The 18418-nt window shown below is 51.2% G+C and overlaps 1 protein-coding gene across 1 annotated transcript in view; it reads left to right on the plus strand.

Annotated features, from left to right (window-relative positions):
* The first annotated feature begins 254 nt into the window (after window positions 1–254).
* Window positions 255–18418, plus strand: part of SAMD4B (sterile alpha motif domain containing 4B) — a 34626-nt gene continuing 16462 nt past the window's right edge. Inside the window, exons 1-2 of the mRNA XM_084612263.1 lie at window positions 255–393; window positions 13061–13549. Of these exons, the coding sequence (XP_084468389.1) occupies window positions 13354–13549 (196 nt within the window). The 5' untranslated portion in view covers window positions 255–393; window positions 13061–13353. The remainder of the gene's footprint in view (window positions 394–13060; window positions 13550–18418) is intronic.

An 18418-nucleotide genomic window follows, 5' to 3' on the forward strand; every position in this document is an offset into this window, starting at 1 on the left:
GCGGTCTTCGTTCCGCCCAAGCGGACGCTCAAACGCCACAGCCCAGTCTGTTACGTCACCGCGATGCCACCAGGCCATTGGTTGTGGAACCTCGGAGTGACAGGACTGAAAGCCAGTCAGAGTCTCCGAAGCTGAGCCCGAGGCCGAGGTGGGGGCGAGTGTTGCGCATGTGTGCCGCCGTGCGCGCGGGAAGCCACGCCCCACCGAGGGCAGCCGCGAGCTTCTGGTTGGTCCCGGCCGCTGCCACTCGACCTTCCGCAGCCAATGGCGAGGCGGCTGCGCGCTGACGCGTGGCGTGCCGTGCGCGCTGGCGTTGCGCGGTGGGCTACGGTACGGGCGCCTCGGTGTGAGGCTGGCGGGGCCGAGGCCGGGGCCGGACGGGCCGCAGAGACGGTGAGTGTGGGGCGCGTCCCCGTCCCGCGCCTGCTCGGGCCCCTCCCCCCGTTCGGGGCGAGCATCTCCCCTCTGCTGCATCTCGCCCCTCCCCCCCCCGAGCCCGGGGCCCCTCCCCCCTCGGCCCCTCCCCCAGCCAGGGACCCCCGCCCCGATCCTGGCTTCTCCCGCGTGCTGCATCTCGCCCCTCCCCCCCCCGAGCCCGGGGCCCCTCCCCCCTCGGCCCCTCCCCCAGCCAGGGACCCCCGCCCCGATCCTGGCTTCTCCCGCGTGCTGCATCTCGCCCCTCCCCCCCCCCCGAGCCCGGGGCCCCTCCCCCCTCGGCCCCTCCCCCAGCCAGGGACCCCCGCCCCGATCCTGGCTTCTCCCGCGTGCTGCATCTCGCCCCTCCCCCAGCCAGGGGCCCCCCGCGCCCCGATCCTGGCTTCTCCCGCGTGCTGCATCTCGCCCCTCCCCCACCCCGAGCCCGGGGCCCCTCCCCTCTCTCCAGCCCCCCTCCCACACCCAGGGGTCCTCCCGCCCCGCTCCGGGCTTCACCCCCCCCCAAAACCAGCCTCCTCCCCTCCCCCCAGATTTCCAACCCCGCCCTGCTCCTGGGATCCCCCTTCCCTCCATCCCAACCAACCCCGCCCTGCTCCGGGCTTCATCCCTCCCCTCCTCCCTAAACCAGCCTCCTTCCCTCCCCCCAGATTCTAACCCCGCCCTGATCCAGGGATTCCCCTGTAATCCATTTTCCCTGATCCAGGGATCCCCCTTCCCTACCAACCCCGCCCTGATCCAGGGGATCCCTCTGTACTTCATTCCTTCCACTCCTAAACCAGCATCCTTCCCTCTCTGCAGCGCCCCTCCCCCCAGATTTCCAACCCCACCCTGGTCTGGGGGGTCCCCTGTAATCCATCCTCCCTGATCCAGGGGTCCACCTTCTCTCCACTACAACCAATCGCCTCGTAGGCACCGACTCCATGGGTGCTCCAGCTGTTCCATGGCACATAGGAGGTGCTGAGAGGGAGAGAGAAGAGTTGGGGCAGGAAGAGATGGGGGGAGGGGGCTTCGAGGAAAGGGTGGAGTGGAGGCGGAGCCTGCGATGGAAGGGGGGGTTGAGCGTCTCCCCCCCGCCTCGGTAAGTTGGTGCCCATGAACTGTCCCCCCCTCCCCAGTACACACACCAACACTCTAATCCACTATGGTCTGGGAACCCCCTTCCCTCCAGCACACGCAACCCTGCCCTGATCTGGGGACCCCCTGTATTCCATCATCTGTGATCCAGGGATCCTCTACACTCAATTCAGCTAGACCCCCAAACCAAACATTGCCTGCCCCTTCCAAAGCAGGCATCCTACCCAATCCTTATTGAGAGTTACCCTTTACCCCCACTCCACCTAGGGAACCTTTTTCTCCTCCCCTGGATCCCCTACCTCACTCTGATTTGGGTTCCCATATATTACACGCTGGGTCAGACCAAAGGTCCATCTAGCCCAGTATCCTGTCCTCTGACAGTGGCCAGTGCCAGGTGCCCCAGGCGGAATGAATAGAACAGGTAATGATCAAGTGATCCATCCCTGTCACCCATTCCCAGCTTCTGGCAAACAGAGGCCAGGGACACCATCCCTGCCCATCCTGTCTAATAGCCATTGATGGACCTATTCTCCATGAATTTATCTAGCTCTTTTTTGAACCTTGTTATAGTCTTGGCCTTCACAACATCCTCTGGCAAGGAGTTCAATAGGTTGTGCGTTGTGTGGAGAAATACGTCCTCTTGTTAGTTTTAAACCTGCTGCCTGTTGATTTAATTAGGTGACCCCTGGCTCTTGTGTTATGAGAAGGAGTAAATAACACTTCCTTATTTACTTTCTTCATAGCAGCCATGATTTTATAGACCTCTATCATATCCTCCCCTTAGTCGTCTCTTTTCCAGTCTGAAAAGTTCCAATCTTATTAATCTGTCCTCATACAGAAGCCATTGCATCCCCCTAATCATTTTTGTTGTCCTTTTCTGAACCTTTTCCAATTCCAATATATCTTTTGTGAGATGGGGCAACCACATCTGCACGCAGTATTCAAGATGTGGGCAAACCATGGATTTATATAGAGGCAACATGATATTTTCTGGCCTATTCTCTCTCCCTTTCCTTATGATTCCCAACATTCTGTTCTCTTTTCTGACTGCCGCTGCACATTGAGTGGATGTTTTCAGAGAACTATCCGCAGTGACTCAAAGATCTCTTTCTTGAGTGGTAACAGCTAATTTAGACCCCATCATTTTATATGGGATGTATTACATCACCTCCTCTCTCCCCAACCTGGGATCTGCTACTGCACCCTAAACCTGGGACACCCCACCCTCACCTCCCAAATGCAACCCATCAGCACACCCTCCCTTGTTCCTTTTGCCTGGGACATAATTCTTAATGTCTCTGCACTCTCCCCATGGATTCCAGAGTGCTCTTGCTAGAGATCCTGTCTCTTTTCCCCTTCTCTCAAAATGCACACGGAGACCATCTAGCCAAATTTCTTGCCCGTTCCTATGTACCAGACAGAACACCTCCCATCTACTTGCTCTGATTCCCTTAAGATACTCTCAGCTGTCTCCGCTAGACTCTGACTAGAGGTCTCTCTTCTCTGTCATGCTGGATGACTGCACTGCCTTCTGTCCTCCTTATGTGTATGCCTCTAAGGACCTCCCATGGAGGAGATCTGTTATCCTTCCCTCTGTACCGAGACCTTTGTATAGAGATATTTTCCACAAAGCCTTGGATCACCCCAACTCTCTTGCTCCAGAAATCCCCTTATCCCTGAAATGCTTCCAGCAGGGATCCTTGCATCCCATTGGAACCCTCCTGCAAAGCCAGGCATGTGCCACTAATGGTCCATTGAGTGAGTCTATCTGGTATCCTGCTTCCTGCAGCAGCCAGTATTGAATGTTTCAGAGGGTGGCATAACCCTCCCTTCCTAAAATACCTCCTTGTGCAATCCCATTCCACTCTGGAACGCGCACATGCATTTCCTTCCTGACCACCCCCAGCTGGTCATCTCATGCCCTCGTGCTTTAGGGCTGATCGTCCTTATGAATTTGTCCTGTACAGCTGAAATTCTTTCCTAGTACCGTCTGATTTTTCTTTCTGGAACCTTAGTGCCCAACCCAGTTGCTTATTATCAAGTGGCAATGAGTTCTACAAGTTAATGTTAAGTAATGTTAACAGCTTCTTTCCTTCTATGAGTTAGAAATCTGTTTTTTTAAAATTCTGAGTGGGCTATTATGGGTCAGACTAGACAGAGAGAACCAAACTAGCTTTCATTGTGCCATAGTTCTGTACCGCCTTCCATTTTTCAGATCTCCCCTGTCTACACTTGATCAGGTTTGCTAGCCTCCTCTGGTCCTTTCTCTTTGCTCTTAACTGAAATGAACAAACTGACTGCAGTACCCACGCTGAGGTTGTACCAGCAATGTGTATGTGGTCACTGTTTTCTTACTGTTCTCCATCACTTCCTTAATATGCGGTGTTGTCCAGTTGTCAAAACACATTCACTGGGTTCTGTCCTTGGCTCTGAGAGCAGGGTCTAATGGGGAGAGCAGGGAAGTGGGAGTTAATACTCCTGGCTTCCATTCTTGGTTCTTCCACCCCGCCCTGCTTCACAGCTTGCTCTTTCTCCTGGCGGGGTCACTCATACTTCACAAAGGGGACTGTGATGCTTTGATGTCGGTCACATGTCTGGAGATCCTGGAAATAACAAGTTCTAGAGAAGGACCCAAGTGTGGTTCTTCCAGTTATCCAGTAACAAAGATCTCCAGGCATCTCATATACTTGGAGGCAGCACTGAGCGGAAAAGGGGTGGTGTGGGGGAGATTGGGGGTACACATTGGGGACAGTGGTGGCATCTGGGCTTGGGGCTCGGGAGAGCCAAGTTGAGTTTGTGGCTGTGTTGTAGACGCAATGTCTTCACAGCCGGAAAGGCATGGGTTGGATAGCCAGTCCTAGTGGAGACAGGGCACAGGGAGTTTTAACCTCAGGTAGGTGGGCTCCACCCTAGGGAAGAATAAAATAAACTGTAACCAAGGATGGGGTGGGGGTGGGGAGGAACCCAAGAAGATAATTGCTGAATTTCAGCCCATGCGCACACAGGCCACAAAGAGGAAATGTCTCACTGCTGGGAGATCTCTTTGGATTTGTCTTCGCTGTGCAATTTGACCCCTTGAGTTGGCCTAGCTTGAGAACTGCCACACTGCAAAATCTGCAGTTACTACATCCATGTTGGTGCTATCCTCGCTTGTGTGAGGCGTTACGACTTCTGTGGGAGGTCGTACCCCATGGTGCTTAACTCTGCGCTAATCTGAACCCTCCCTATCAATCGTGTTGCAGTGGCTTGTGGGACAATTTGTCTGCCCGTTCCGGCCAGCTGGGCAGAATCAATGAAAACAAGGCCTTGGGGAGGTAGCGGTCCCGTAGCTTGTTCCTCTTGGAACCAGTCGGGACAAAAGGCTGAGGAATGAACCCTAGGGAACTAATGAGTGATTCGGAGAGAGCTCTTCTGTCATCATCTGTGATGTGCGGAGATGGAGGGGGTGAAATTCTCACCCTCTTTTCGAGGCCTTCTGGTGTCCTTGCTCTGAAGCCTTCCGAGAAGATGCTCTTTTGGTTTGTGCCAAGCACAAAGAGAACCTCCCTCATCTACAGAATAATCCCAAGCCTGAAATCTTTCTGGTCAGCACCACCACTGTGTCGTCCTACAGAAGGCATGGGATGAAGACACGCCTAGCTCCAAAGAGATGCTGAGAGAGCGCTGGGAACTCTTCCTGCTGGTAGTTGATCTCAATGCTCATGGGTATCATGAAGGAGCAAGATATCCAGATGGTGTCAAACATGGGGAAAGCAGCAGGGGACTGGCAAGGGGTCGGTGTGTAGGGTGAGAGCGGACACCGTGAGACATTGAAACTGGTGGTGCCGGCCAGGCAGAGCGGGGGATGTTCCCTTCTTCAGAGGAAGGCACAAGAAACCCTGTAGCTAGCCCTAGCTGCTGTTGTGGGGGCTCGCCCCGTCGCAGCGTAGGCTGGAATGCAGTTGCGGGCAAGTTTTAAAGTCGAGCGGGAGGGAGGGAGCCTTTGGAAGGCTGCAAAGAGGGAGGGGTAACGTGGGCCAATAGGCTGAGGAAGGTGATGGGTCTGGTTTCTCAGAGTTCAAAGTCTTTGCTGAATGAGGCAAACGCCAAGGCTCTTCTGAAGCAGCAAGTGGATGGAGAAGCACGCCAAAAATTTGGCCCAGCTAGCCTGTCGGAGCTGAGCTGCTCCTGTAGTGCAATCTCCAGATCGAGTTTGGGGGGCAGGGGAGGGTTTTTCTATATACTGTATTTTAGCACCGTTGAAGAGGAAGGATGGCCTAGTGGTTATGGAGCAAGCCTGGGACCTGTTCCCTGCTCTGCTGAAGTGATCCTGTGTGACCATAAGTCAGTTGCCTCTCTCTGCCTGAGTTTCCTCATCTGTAAAATGGGCATGCTAGCCCTGCCCCAGCTCACAGGATGTAGGGAGGATGAGTCCATTGTGAGGTGGTCAGATGCCATGGTGACCAGGGCCGTATAAGTAGAGGGATTGGCTTTACAACATGCTGACATCCGTTGGAGACTAAGTCCTCTATCTATCTGTGGAGCAGGTACTGCCCTGGTAGTGGTAGGGGGAGCTTCCCTTTACACGACGCCCCCTCCCACTCGTGTGCCTTAGCCCTGCCCTGGGGAAACCAGCTCTCGTATGATGGTCCATTCAAATCTCATCTTCCGGAGGTATCAGTCACTTGTCTGTTGTGGTGGCTTTTGTGACAACCTGTTGGGTGCTGGTCTGAGACCCATCACATTCATTTCAGAACGTGGGTAGGGCACTGCACTGGGACCCAAGAGAGCTGGATTCTGTCCCCTGTTGGGTGACCTTGGGCAAGTCACTTCCCTCTTCTGTGCCTCGGTTTCCCCACTTTATGGGGGAAATGGACGCACAATGCTCTAAAATGCTTTGTGGTCTACAGATGAAAAGAGCTAGGTGGTATAATAGTAACTTTTCAAAGCAGGAGGTGGAGGGCAGTGTGTAGAACGGATTTCCAGATGGTGACTGCTGTCAGCCAGTGGCAGGAGTTGCCAGCTCATAGAGAACAGATCTTCAGGCACGGATAACAGAAGAGGGGGTGAAATTCCTCCCTTTTCTTTGTGCTAGCCTGGGAACCAAGTTGCGACTGATGAGCTAAAGCCGGTGCGGAAGCTTGCACAAGGTTAATATTTGAGGGTCAGACTCAGGAATCGGATAGCTGGCGGGATGAGATACAGAAGCTTCGAATCTCCTGTATGCTGGTTCTGATCCAGTCCAGGGCTACCCCAAACCGGCTGCCGTGGTGGTGGCTGGGTGCCAGCCTGATTCCCAATGGGACGTGTCCACATCACTGAACCCCCTGCTGCCTCTGGTGCTAACTAGGGGGGCCCCTTAGGAGCAACCTCAGCAGGGAGAGAGGCGCGAATGAGTTGGGGGTCTGGATTTCCAGCGGGAGTTGCTGGGGGTTGGCACCTCTCAGGCTGGCCGCGTCTCCGGGGGCTGTAGAAATGCAAACCGCCGGCCTCCTCCAGTGGGGATGTGGCGTGTGCTCTGCATCGGTCCGCCCAGCTGCATGACATCGATTGCTGCTTGTGTCTCCTGGGTCCCCTCTGAAGCTTAGGCCGCTGGTGGCCAGCACTCCCTCCGAAGGTGTAATTACAGCGGGCTGCGTCGTTGCTCCTGTCTCCTTACCTCCGGGAGCCGGCTTAGTTTGGCTCTAAAGATAGCGTCCAGTGGGGAGAGACCCAGACAGCAGCTTCCCGTCAGTCTCTCTTCAGACACACGCCTTTTCAGAAGGGTTTGACTGCCTCGCACTTTAAAAATTGCTATGTCTCCCTTCGCCGCCGTCCCCATCCCTCCACTTGGCCGTGGCTAGCACACATGGACAGCAGTGCACAGGGCGCGATTGTAACCTGGCCGCCTCCAGCAACGCTGACAGGAAATAGCACCCAGGCCAACGGGCAGAGGGGAAAACACTGGGACAAAGGATGCTTCATTCAGCAGGGTCCAGACGCTGCTTCCACTTACTGCATTAGCCTAGGACTTGGGAGTTCAAGTCCTACTTCCCCCACAGACTCCCTGTGTGACTGTGTCGTTTTGCTCCATCCGTGCCTCAGTTTCCCCATTGGTGCGTGGGGATAATAGCACATCACTCATAGGCAGGCTTGGAGGGATTAGATTTTTATTGGTAATTTTCACTAAACATCGACTTCACTGCACCCCCAAACCCAGGGAAAATATTTTCCAGTGATGATCGAAATTGGCGGGCTTATTAGAGTCCAAATCCAGTGATCAAGACTTTTGAATTAGGCTCATCACAAGCAAAAGACTATTTACCTTTGTATGTTTTGACATGTGAGGTTGACAGTTTGTGTTTTAATGGTTTCTAAACCACTGGCTTTTTGGAACTCAGCATCTGCTGTCAATAAATATTTGTCTGACCCCATGTCTCCAATTTCCCAAAACAGTGAAAATTTAAATAGATAAAAATTGGGGTGGGGAATGCTTAAAAAAGAAACCTTTATAATCTATGCAAATGATCGAAAAATAAAATTGAGTTCTTCTCGGAGGGCATAAATATATTAGATTGAGACACTGAGGTCGCTAATGGGGTCAATAGATTCCTTTGTATAGATCCAAGATATATTGATTGTCTTCGATTGCTGCAGAGACTGACGCAATATATAGGTGCTGAGTACCCGTGGAAAGGGGTACGCTGCTCCAAAGAAGTGGACTGTACCCGTGCGGTCTTAGGGTTTACCTGCTTGTATCTGATTGCTCTTATTTTTATAGCGTCGTCGTCTCTGTGTCTGTCTGTAGTCACAGCCTGCAGAAACTGACCCATCTTACATCCGTATCTGAATGCCTCACAATCTTTAGGGTATTTATCCTCCTAACATACCTGTGAGGGAGGGCCTAGCAGGATAGAGACCCGGCTTGGGATTTGAGGCCTGGTTCCATTGGTGGCCTTGGATAAGTCATGTTCCCTCTCTGCCCCAGTATCCCCATCTGTAGATGGGGAAAATGGGACTGACCTCCCTTGAAGCATTTTGAGATTGGGTGAGGAAAAGTGCTAGATGTTGTTTGTCTCCCATTGCTGCCTCAGTTTCCCCAGCTGAACAGACTACATCACTTGTCTCTGTGTGACCCTTGGCTCTAGCAGAGCAGGGAATTGAACCCAGGTCTCCTGAGTGCCACGTTGGTGCTTTAACCACTGGGCCATGCTTCCTCCAGGATCCAAAGGAGGCCAGATGACAGGTGGTCCTAGTCTCTGAGCCAAATTGCAGTGTCTGTGCTGAGCATGGCAGTGTCTGAGACAGCCTGAGAAGACCGTTGAGCTAGGCCCCGCACTGGATGAGGAGGCAAAGGGAGAGAGTGCAGCATGAGGGTGACTCAAATCAGCTGATGGGGAGTCAGGACTCCTGGGTTCTATTCCCATCTCTCCCGCGACTAGCCTTCGGCTCCGTGCCTCAGTTTCTCAGTCTGTAAAATGGGGATGGTGCTGCTTTGTAAAGGTCTCTGAGGTCTGCCAATGAAAAGCAGTAGATAAGAGCTGGGGTTTATGATATATTTATTACTACCTGGGTTTCATGCAGCAGGGGTGATGCTGCAGGGTCTCTGCGATTGGGGCTGGGGTTTAGAGAGAGGCATCCCGTTGAAGTGGCCAGAGCGGCTGTCAAAAGGCAGTCTCTCCCCTCCTGAGCTGGAACCCAGGCTGCGATGCTGGGGCTAACGCCCCAGTGGTGCCAAGAAGCACCATGGAATGGCCAACGAGCATAAGGAGTCCGTAGCAGAGCTAGGATGAAGATGTGGGGATCCTGACCCTTTGCTCTGAGCACTAGGCTGTGCTACCCACTGTGTTCATGGTGGCAGCATTGTACACTGGGCCTTGTCCATATTAAAGAGAGGGGGCAGGCTGCAAGTTGCCTTGGATGGCTCCCAAGGGCTGCATTCTTGGTATGGTATGTCCTGCCTTGCCAAGTCAGAGCACGGTCCAACCGTTTCAGCGGCTCAATCAGGAAACCAGACGTCTCTCTCCAACAGTTGGTCTGTGTCCACCACCTCTGGACTCTGTTGGAAAAGCATCTCTGCTTTTCCTTTTGTTTTTTAAATACGTAGAGGCAGAGCTAATCCCACTGCAGACAGAGCCAACAAACATGCCTTCCGTTGTGCAGACACAGTCTATAAACCCTCTTAGACACAGCGCGAGGTGCTGTCTGAATGCTTTGTTGGGCTTCAGAAAGCTATAGCTTCAGACAGAAAATCGAGGTGTGCAAACAGCACAGCAAAGTCAGTCGCGGGAGCTCAGGAGTTCAAGACGTCTTGTGTGAGAATTCCACACCCGTTAGGCTATGGGGGGGCGGGGGGAATATCTGAGACCGTTACGTGGCTGGAATATGAAGCACCTGTTGTCCTTCCACTCAGCCAAAGCTGCTTCTCTTTCTCATACAGTCTTCAGCATTGTCAGTTCTGAAGCGCTGTGTCTGCAGAATGGCTGTGCCGCAGAGCTGATGTCCCCCCGCCCACCACCACCACTGCAGCTAGTGTGCTTCTTCCCTGCCTTTGAGAGACCCCCACCCACCCACACCCACATCCTGCTAAGAGGGAGTTCTTTCTCCACAATCTAGTTAATCCCCTCTTGGAGCAAAAAGGGGCAAGGAATTTTGGGTTCCTAGATAGGCCCCTCTGGATTACAAAGAGACTGCAACAAAAGGGTCGTTAAGTTCCCCTTGTGACGCTGATTTGTGCCCGGGATCCCCATCTGCTCAACCCACTGTTGCGTGGATCTCCTGATAGGAGAAAATGGGTCTTGAATTGTTTGTTTGCTGAATAGGCGTTGAAAGCCAGTTTCCTTTTCAGCCCCCTTAGGGCTACTATCCCTCTTACTCCTGTCTTATCTCTGCTTCTCTTGGGCTGTCCTGATCCTCAGTATTGTGCTTGCGTGCCAGGAGCAGGTGACTCTCCAGAGACGCCGGTGACGTGAAATCTTGTTGGTTTCACAGCAAAAGTTAAAAGCAGCTGTAGGTCCTAACGCTTGCCCTGAAAATGCTCCCTTTTGAGGCTTTACAGTTGCATTTCCCTACCCTGTATGTTTCAATCTTCCATTGGGGCTGTGTAGAGGGAGTCACAGGAACAAAAGGGGAAACAGCCAGGATGATAGTACCCAAAGTGCTGCCGAATGCATGGAGGAAATTGAGGGCAAAAAGACATTTTTTTTGCTCATCTGTGAGTGTGATTTTAGATGCCTTAATAGTAGCTAAAACATTTTCTGACAGAAGTGACTTATTGTAAGTCAGTGGTGTATTAGAAATGTGTCTTGACTGGAAGGTGAATTTCACTGAGGGTTTTATTTGGATTTAGATCTTCCCCCTGCTGTGCGTACCACCCGACAGTGCAGCCTTCTGCTGTGTACGAGAACCAGGAAGTGGAACTGACTGTAAATAGGAGATAGAACAGATTCCACTGTGAGTGAAGTGCAAAAAGCAAACATAGTTTCTGAAAGGTCCCCCCCAACGACCTGTGGTACTTGAATTGCCCGCATCACCATAAATCAATGGTTTGCAACCTATTTTCATTTGCGGACCCTTAAAGAATTTCAATTGGAGGTGCAGACCCCTTTGGGAATCTTAGACATAGTTTGTAGACCCCCCGAGGTCCGTGGACCACAAGCTGAAAACCACTGCCGTAGAATCAAAGCATCTTGCAATCTTTAACTTATTTATCTTCACAACCCCCTTTGTGAGGCAGGGCAGTGCTATTTAGATGGGCCTCTTCTGAGGTCACACAGGAAGTCTGGCAAAGCGAGGTATTGAACTCCAGACATCCCAGGTTAGCAACCTTAACCGCTCCTTCCTCCATCACAGGTCCCAAATGAGAACTTTAGGTGTGTGAGCTGTCTAGTTAGCATAACACCTGAATCAGCCCGTTGGAAGGAAAACTAAAGTGAGCCCAGTGTTGGCTCTCCAAAGGCAGAGATCTCACAAGCTGTGCCTGAGTCCTCCAAGGAGACGTCCAGGAAAAGTGAGATGTAACATTCCTGACATTCTTAAAAAGGAAAGTCTCCCTGCTTGGTTTTTTTTTAAGCTTAAAAAGGATTGGAGGGAGCGTGTATGTTTTGCAAGCATAGCTGTGTTAACTAGGAGTGTGGGGATAAAAATCAGCCCCCCTAACCGATGTAGGTGTGCCAGCAAACCTGGTGTGGACACAGCTATACCCGCAAAGCCTTCGTAGTGTGGATACGCCCCAGGTCTTTGACTTTGCAGGCCTCCTGTGTGTTTATAATGTATGTCCTTCAGCTTGGACTGTTTTGCCTCTTGAATGCTGTTAGTTCTGCTGTGTGGGCAGCAATCAGTGCAAGAGAAGACTTTAAATGTAAAAATCCCCTCTCCCTGGCTTTCCAGGTTTCTATCTTATTGGGCAGGGCAGAAGAGAGAAGATCTCCTTTTTCCAAAACCTAAACTTTGGCCCCGAACCATCCTTTTCCACCAGTGGCTGGCCCTGACTTGATTCTCGCTATCAGCTCGCTTGTCACAGTGCTGCTTTCAAATCTCGCTTCACGTCTTGTTAGGGCAGCCCTGGGGTTGGGGGGAGTTGGACCTGCTTGGGTTGGTTGGCTGCATGCAAAATGAACAAAGATGAACTTGCAGTTCGGGGCAGGGGGAGGGAAGGAGAGGGTTTATGGTACTGTAGCAATGTGGTTGCCCAGGATTGGCTGGTTGGGTCTCTCTGATCAGGTACCCTGCCCTGGTATCACTACCCTGCCTCGCCTGGTTGGTCTGTTATTCCATCTGGCACCTTCCTGCCGCACTGGGTCAGACGGCTGCTCTACCTTGCCCGCTGTCCGGGCTCTATCAACATCCAGTGCCTGATGCTTAAGATGAATCCCCTTCTCATCCAACCAGCTCAGTCTAGTAACTTTCCCTTTAAGCTAAAGGGGTGACTTGATCCCAGTCTATAAATACCTACGTGGGGAACAAATATTTAACACTGGGCTCTTCAGTGTAGCAGACAAAGGTCTAACGTGATCCAAAGGCTGGAAGTTGAAGCTAGATAACTTGAGATTGGAAATCAAGCATACATTTTTAACGGCGAGAGTAGTTGACCCTTGGGATATTGTTTCAATGGTGGTCGTGGATTCTCCATCACTGACCATGTTTAAATCAAGACTAGACGTTTTTCTGAAAGCTCTGCTCTAGGAATTATTTTGGGACAGGTCTCTGGCCTGTGTTATCCAGAAGGTCAAACTAGGTGATCAAATGGTCCCTTGGAATCTGTGAATTGCACAATACCGTATGTGGGGGAAACAGGGGAGAAAAGTGAATTCGTCTCTCCCACCTGAGGTCTGATTTGCACCAACATTGCTGGTCATAAAGCTGTCCAGATGCAATAGTTGACTCTCTCTGATCTCCTGTGGTGATGAGTTCCGCAAGTGGGCTTTCTGCTGGGCTCAACGTATAGCCTGTTGCGTGTTTGGATGTGTCATCGTCCCGACTGTCTGTTGTTGTAAAGCAAGAGAGGCCTTAAACCTGGTTATAGAACAATGCAGGCTGTGCTCCGGGGTGGCCAATCTTTCTTAATCGATCTCATATTTCTTTTTCCTTGCAGGGATCTCCAAGACAGTCTGCTTAGAGGAGAGCCCTGCAAAAGGATCTACACGGAGAAAGATCTTTTGGGACAATCTCCCCCCCACACATGTGATCCCAGCTTCACTGGCAGCAGGATTTGCATTCCAGGTCGTGCCCTCCTCCATCTCTGGGCCAAACCGTAGGACTTAAAGCTGAAACCATGTGAGGGGGTTTCCCTTGCTCCCCCCTCTCCCCTGACCCCCTTCCCTCCCCTCCCCCTCCCCCCCAGCCTTGGGCGTGTCGCTGTCGAGCCACGTAGACGCGCCTGCCACCATGATGTTCCGGGATCAGGTGGGAATCCTGGCCGGCTGGTTCAAAGGCTGGAATGAATGTGAGCAGACGGTGGCTCTGCTCTCCCTCCTCAAGCGTGTCACTCGCACCCAAGCCCGCTTCCTGCAGCTGTGCCTGGAGCACTCGCTGGCCGACTGCACCGAGATCCACATCGTGGAGTCGGAGGCCAACAGCGCAGGTAAGTTTGGACGCAGCTTTGGGACGCAGCTGCTGTCGGTCAAGCGGAGCTGTTTCCCTTCCCTTCCCCCCCCCACCCCCCGTCTGAGGTGGAGCAGACTGGGTTTAGCATCAGGAATGGGGTGGGTTTAGATCAGCATCGTTTAATCCGACTCTCCCCTCTCTGAACTATAAAACGAGTCCATTGTTGTGGTATGTGAGACTAACAGTCTCTGAAAAGCTGTCTGGGGCGAGACAGGGCAGCTGATAACAGCTTTGCAACAACACTATACAGTGGTTTAGGGTGGAAAAGGAGGCATGCTCTATCCATTGGGATTGTAAACCTCTTGGGTCAGGGGACCGTCTTTTTTGTCTGTTTGTGTTGCATCTAGCACAATTGTGTCTGTAACTGGGGCTCCTAGGTGCTACCGTAATACACCTGTACAGCCCCTAGCGTAATGGGCTCCCAGTTCAAGGCTGGGCACAACTGTCATACAAATGGTGGTAATTTAGACTCTGCTCATTAAAGCTGGGATACCAGGGCAGCTCTTGCTTAATGGATTCCCCCAAGACTGCAGCAGACAAGCTGGTGTAGTGGGGTGAGCCCTGATTCAGAAAGGAGAGTTGCCTGTCTTTCTTTCTGCAGGATGGCTGGGCCCCTTAGTGCTGCTCTGGGGCATGGGGGTCAATATGGTTTCCGAGGGGAGAGCTCCCCCTACTGAGCCTGGAACGCTGTGTAAACAGGAGATCTTAGTGACTAACATTGGAGCATGTGTATTGTCCTACACCAAAGATTGAAATAGACAATTGGTTTATATAATCCAGCCCACCGGGAATCAGGGCAGCATTCTTCCTAAGTACAATCCTCTCTGTGACCTAGTTCTAAATGTTCCAGGAGCCAGGGCTCCTTTTTCCATGGGAGGAGACTGTTCCCCAGCTTCAACTCAACCTCTGTTCCCCCTCCTCCATTTCATCCCCTTTCTTCCTGGTCCCACCCCCAGCCGCTCTCCCGCCTTTGCTATTCACATTCTTCAGATTCTTGGAGAGCAATTGCAGTGTATTGGAACTACTTAACTCTCCTCCCTGGTATGCAGTAGCTGCTGTGTGTGTCTCTTTGCACTTGATCACTTAAGCATCTCAGAAGCACAGATGTTTAAAGCTCTTTCAGGGTAGATCTGGCCTTAATGCAGATTTATTTGTAGGGTGACTTGTTACTTAGCCTGGAGGCTGGCGACCCCTTATTTGAAGGCAAACATTTTCCTGAGCCTCTGACTCTTACTATAAAAGAGTAAAATATAAATAACAATCAGTGATAATGGTAAACCTGTATAATTTATTTGTGTGTTTTGAGGGGTTGATTGGAGAGTGCTTGACCATGAAAAGGTCAAGATGTGCCAGAAATGGGGGAGTGAGATTTTCCTTGCTTTAGATTGTACTAAAACTTTTCAGCATCTGGTAACCCCCTTGAAGGTTGTGGCCTTCCTGGTTGAGAAATGCCTGGTCTAAAGTCTTGTATGCGTCCATGTTAAGACCTCCTCCCTTCCTTTCTCTCCTCTCCTCCCCACCCACCGGGCGGGGAATAAATATGGGGAAATCAAACTGACTTAATCAAACCAGGGAAACCCTCAGTGTGGACACTTAAGGCGTGTCTACATGGGGACCCTCAGGAAAATTAATTGGAATTAACCACAAGGTGTAAAATTAGTGACATCACTTTAAATTACTGGGTGGACACTCCCATTGTAAATTAAAATGGTCTTAATTTGATTCAGTTTAATTCACTTTGGAAGTGAATTATGAGAGTGAGGTTTTGAAATTGAATTAAACTAATCTGAATTAAGGCCACTCTCATTCTTAATGACAGGTTACAGAGTAGCAGCCGTGTTAGTCTGTATCCGCAAAAAGAAAAGGAGGACTTGTGGCACCTTAGAGACTAACCAATTTATTTGAGCATACGCTTTCGTGAGCTACAGCTCACTTCATCGGATGCCTCTAAGGTGCCACAAGTACTCCTTTTCTTTTTTCTCATTCTTAATGAGTGCATCCACACGGAGCTTAGTGTAGTTTAACTAATCCACTTTGAATGTACACGTCTAGTGACTTTTTACCAGTAATAGCCTTAATGCAGGTGCAGTTACACCCACGTAAGGTGCTTTTATTCCAATACAGCTTATTTTGCTTTGCCAAAAGCAGGGTAAGCTATACCAGTATAACTCCATCTAGGGTGGGTGGTTGTGTTTTTTTTGCCACTCAGACTATGCTGGTGGCAATGGGGTGGCATCTGCCCTTGAAATATCCTGGTGTGCAGATGTAAAGCGGGGTGGCCAAACTTACTGACTCTCTGAGCCACATGCAGTAATCTTCAGAAGTTTGAGAGCCGCAAGACATGCGCAACCTGCCCCGCCGGGCGGCGCCTGCTGGGACTAAAGCCCCGAGACCCCACTCCCTGCAGGGCAGAAGCCCCAACCCCTCCCTCCCCCCTTACCCCCCAGTCTGGTAGATGGAGAAGCGGGGGAGGGGCTCCATGAGCCATACTTGAACTGTGAAAGAGCCGCGGTTTGGCCATGCCATATATAAAGTATCAGCAAGACCCTAACTCTTTTTTTTTCTTTTTTCTTCAGTCTTCATTTTGTAGCTAACTTGGTTAAAAGCGTGTGTGTGTGATTAACTTTTTATTAATTTTCCTAAAGAAACAATAAAAAACTACAAACAGGTAAAGGACTTGCAGCTTGTATGATGTTACCAGTTACTGCCCCTTTCACAGGATAGCCAGTAAGATTACGCAGTTACGCGACTTTACAACTTGTCAGAGCTGCAAGACCAGACAACACAAAATCAGACAATATTACGCAGACATAACGTGCTAGGTGAGAGTAATAATAATAAAAAGACATGCCCAAATAGGCAACAAAGGGAAGTGGGGGCTTTTGAAGAGGAGGGGGAAAAGCAGAGGTGTAAAATAATACCAGACTGCCATTCGTCTGAGCTAGCTTCGCGTTTTTGATCCAAAAGGATCAAGAAACAGGGCCATACTGTTTGGTCAGACCAAAGGTCCATCTAGCCTGGTATCCTGTCTTCCGACAGTGGCTAATGGCAGGTGCTTCAGAGGGAACGAACAGAACAGGGAATCATTAAGTGATCCATTCCCAGCTTCTGGGACACCAGATTTCTTTGACTTCCTATCATTTCTCTCTGTGTCATTAAGCTGTTCCTTAACTCAGTTCCGCCCCCAAAATCAGCACGATCAAAACTCTTTAGACAGTTTAACATCGTTTCCATCTAGCTGAAGCTAAATACATAACGCCAGCTGTACAATATGCACTCAGCCAAAAGTATTTAGCCATTTCCCGTCTTCGGTAGCCAGTTTTTAAAGCAAAGTAAAACTTAACCATCTAAGGGGCCTCTTGTTTTGTTCCTAAAAGGAAATGATCTGAATTGAAAGGACTGTTTGATTTAAAAACAAGTAATGAGTGAACTGTAAAAAGCGTGTTGCTTTTCAGCTGGGAAGAAATGTTAGATTTGGAATGTGTCGGGCCTCAGAACAGGCTAAATTTAAAAAGAAGTTCTACCTATTCGGTGGTTTTTTTTAAAGCAAGAGCTCTTGATTCAGCTAAAATCCCCCCTCTTGCTTGTGCCACACTTCAGCTCACATGTGAATTTTAACAGCCTCGTTCCAGAATTCCCCCATGGGGTGATTTGAGATTGGAAACGTGGCCAACCCTGTGCAGCCTGGTACCCTTTTAGCCCCCAGCTGTTCATCGAGGGACCAAGGACCACACTCACCCACAGAGAAGTGGCAAAGCAAATCTTGTCAAGTTTGCGCAGGGCCTGTCGGCAGCTTGCGGGAGACACTCGCTGAATCGTTGGCCTCAGCCTCTGCGGCCTAGCCTTTCCCTAAGCCTTAATTTCCAGGTTAAAAATAGCTGTCTGTGTGTGATGGGAGATGCCCCTGAGGTAGCCGCTCTGTCCTTTCCAAGTGTGTCTCCTGCTCCCTGGCTGAGATTGCGTGCTCTGCTAGGGGCAGGCAGGAATGGGTCATAGCCCAGATTGGAGTGTCAAACGCGTACTTGTTTCTACAGTTGCTCTGGCGATGTGTGGATCCCCCTAAATAAACCATGAAGGCAATAGATTCCAGTTCCGTTAATCGGACCACCCATCCTCCGGGGAACTCAGGACTTGGGCCGAGCCAGTGCTTTTCATCCAGAGATCTTTAAGCGCCCTGCAAACGTATGGTTATCCCTGCTTTACAGATAGGGAAACTGAGGCGCGGGGCAAGGCAGTGACTTTCCCTTGCTCTCTCAGCAAATCGGTGGAAGAGGTAGGAATAGAACCCAGGTGTCCTGACCCTCCAGGCCTGTGTCATGCCCACACTGTCTCCCTTGCAGGGGACTCTCGAGAGTGGAGTAGTGGCACAAGTCCCCACTGTGCAGAGCAGTAGAAGGGGGCCCTGTGCAGTTGTGGGGTCACCCCTCTGTGCAGCAGACCTGTCCTTCCACAGGTGTGGGAAGGATCTTCCCCTAGGAGGCCAAGAGGAAACAGTGGGTAGGAGCTAAGGTTTAAAGAATTAAGATTGCTGAGCCTGCATGTGTCGCTCATTGCAGCTTCCCTTGGCAGAGGGTATCTTCCATCCGACAGGCACGCAGCTGAGCAGACTCCGCCCTTCCAGTCTGTGGTCTCCTTCCCCCCCCCCCCCCCCGCGCAATTAATGGGTTGCTCCGGGCCTGTAACTGTATCCTTTGGGCATCTGCCCGCGGTGGTGGCGGGGTGTGCTGGAATCTGTCTGCTCTGACTTTGCAGGGAAAATTTCTCCCAAAGTCACTATTAAAGAACAAGAGATCCCAGTTCTGCAGCCTGTGCTGCCAGGGAAGAGATGTCCAGAGCCGCAAGCATC

Source organism: Lepidochelys olivacea (assembly GCF_965140295.1).
Source record: "Lepidochelys olivacea isolate rLepOli2 genome assembly, chromosome: 23".
Taxonomy (NCBI): domain Eukaryota; kingdom Metazoa; phylum Chordata; order Testudines; family Cheloniidae; genus Lepidochelys; species Lepidochelys olivacea.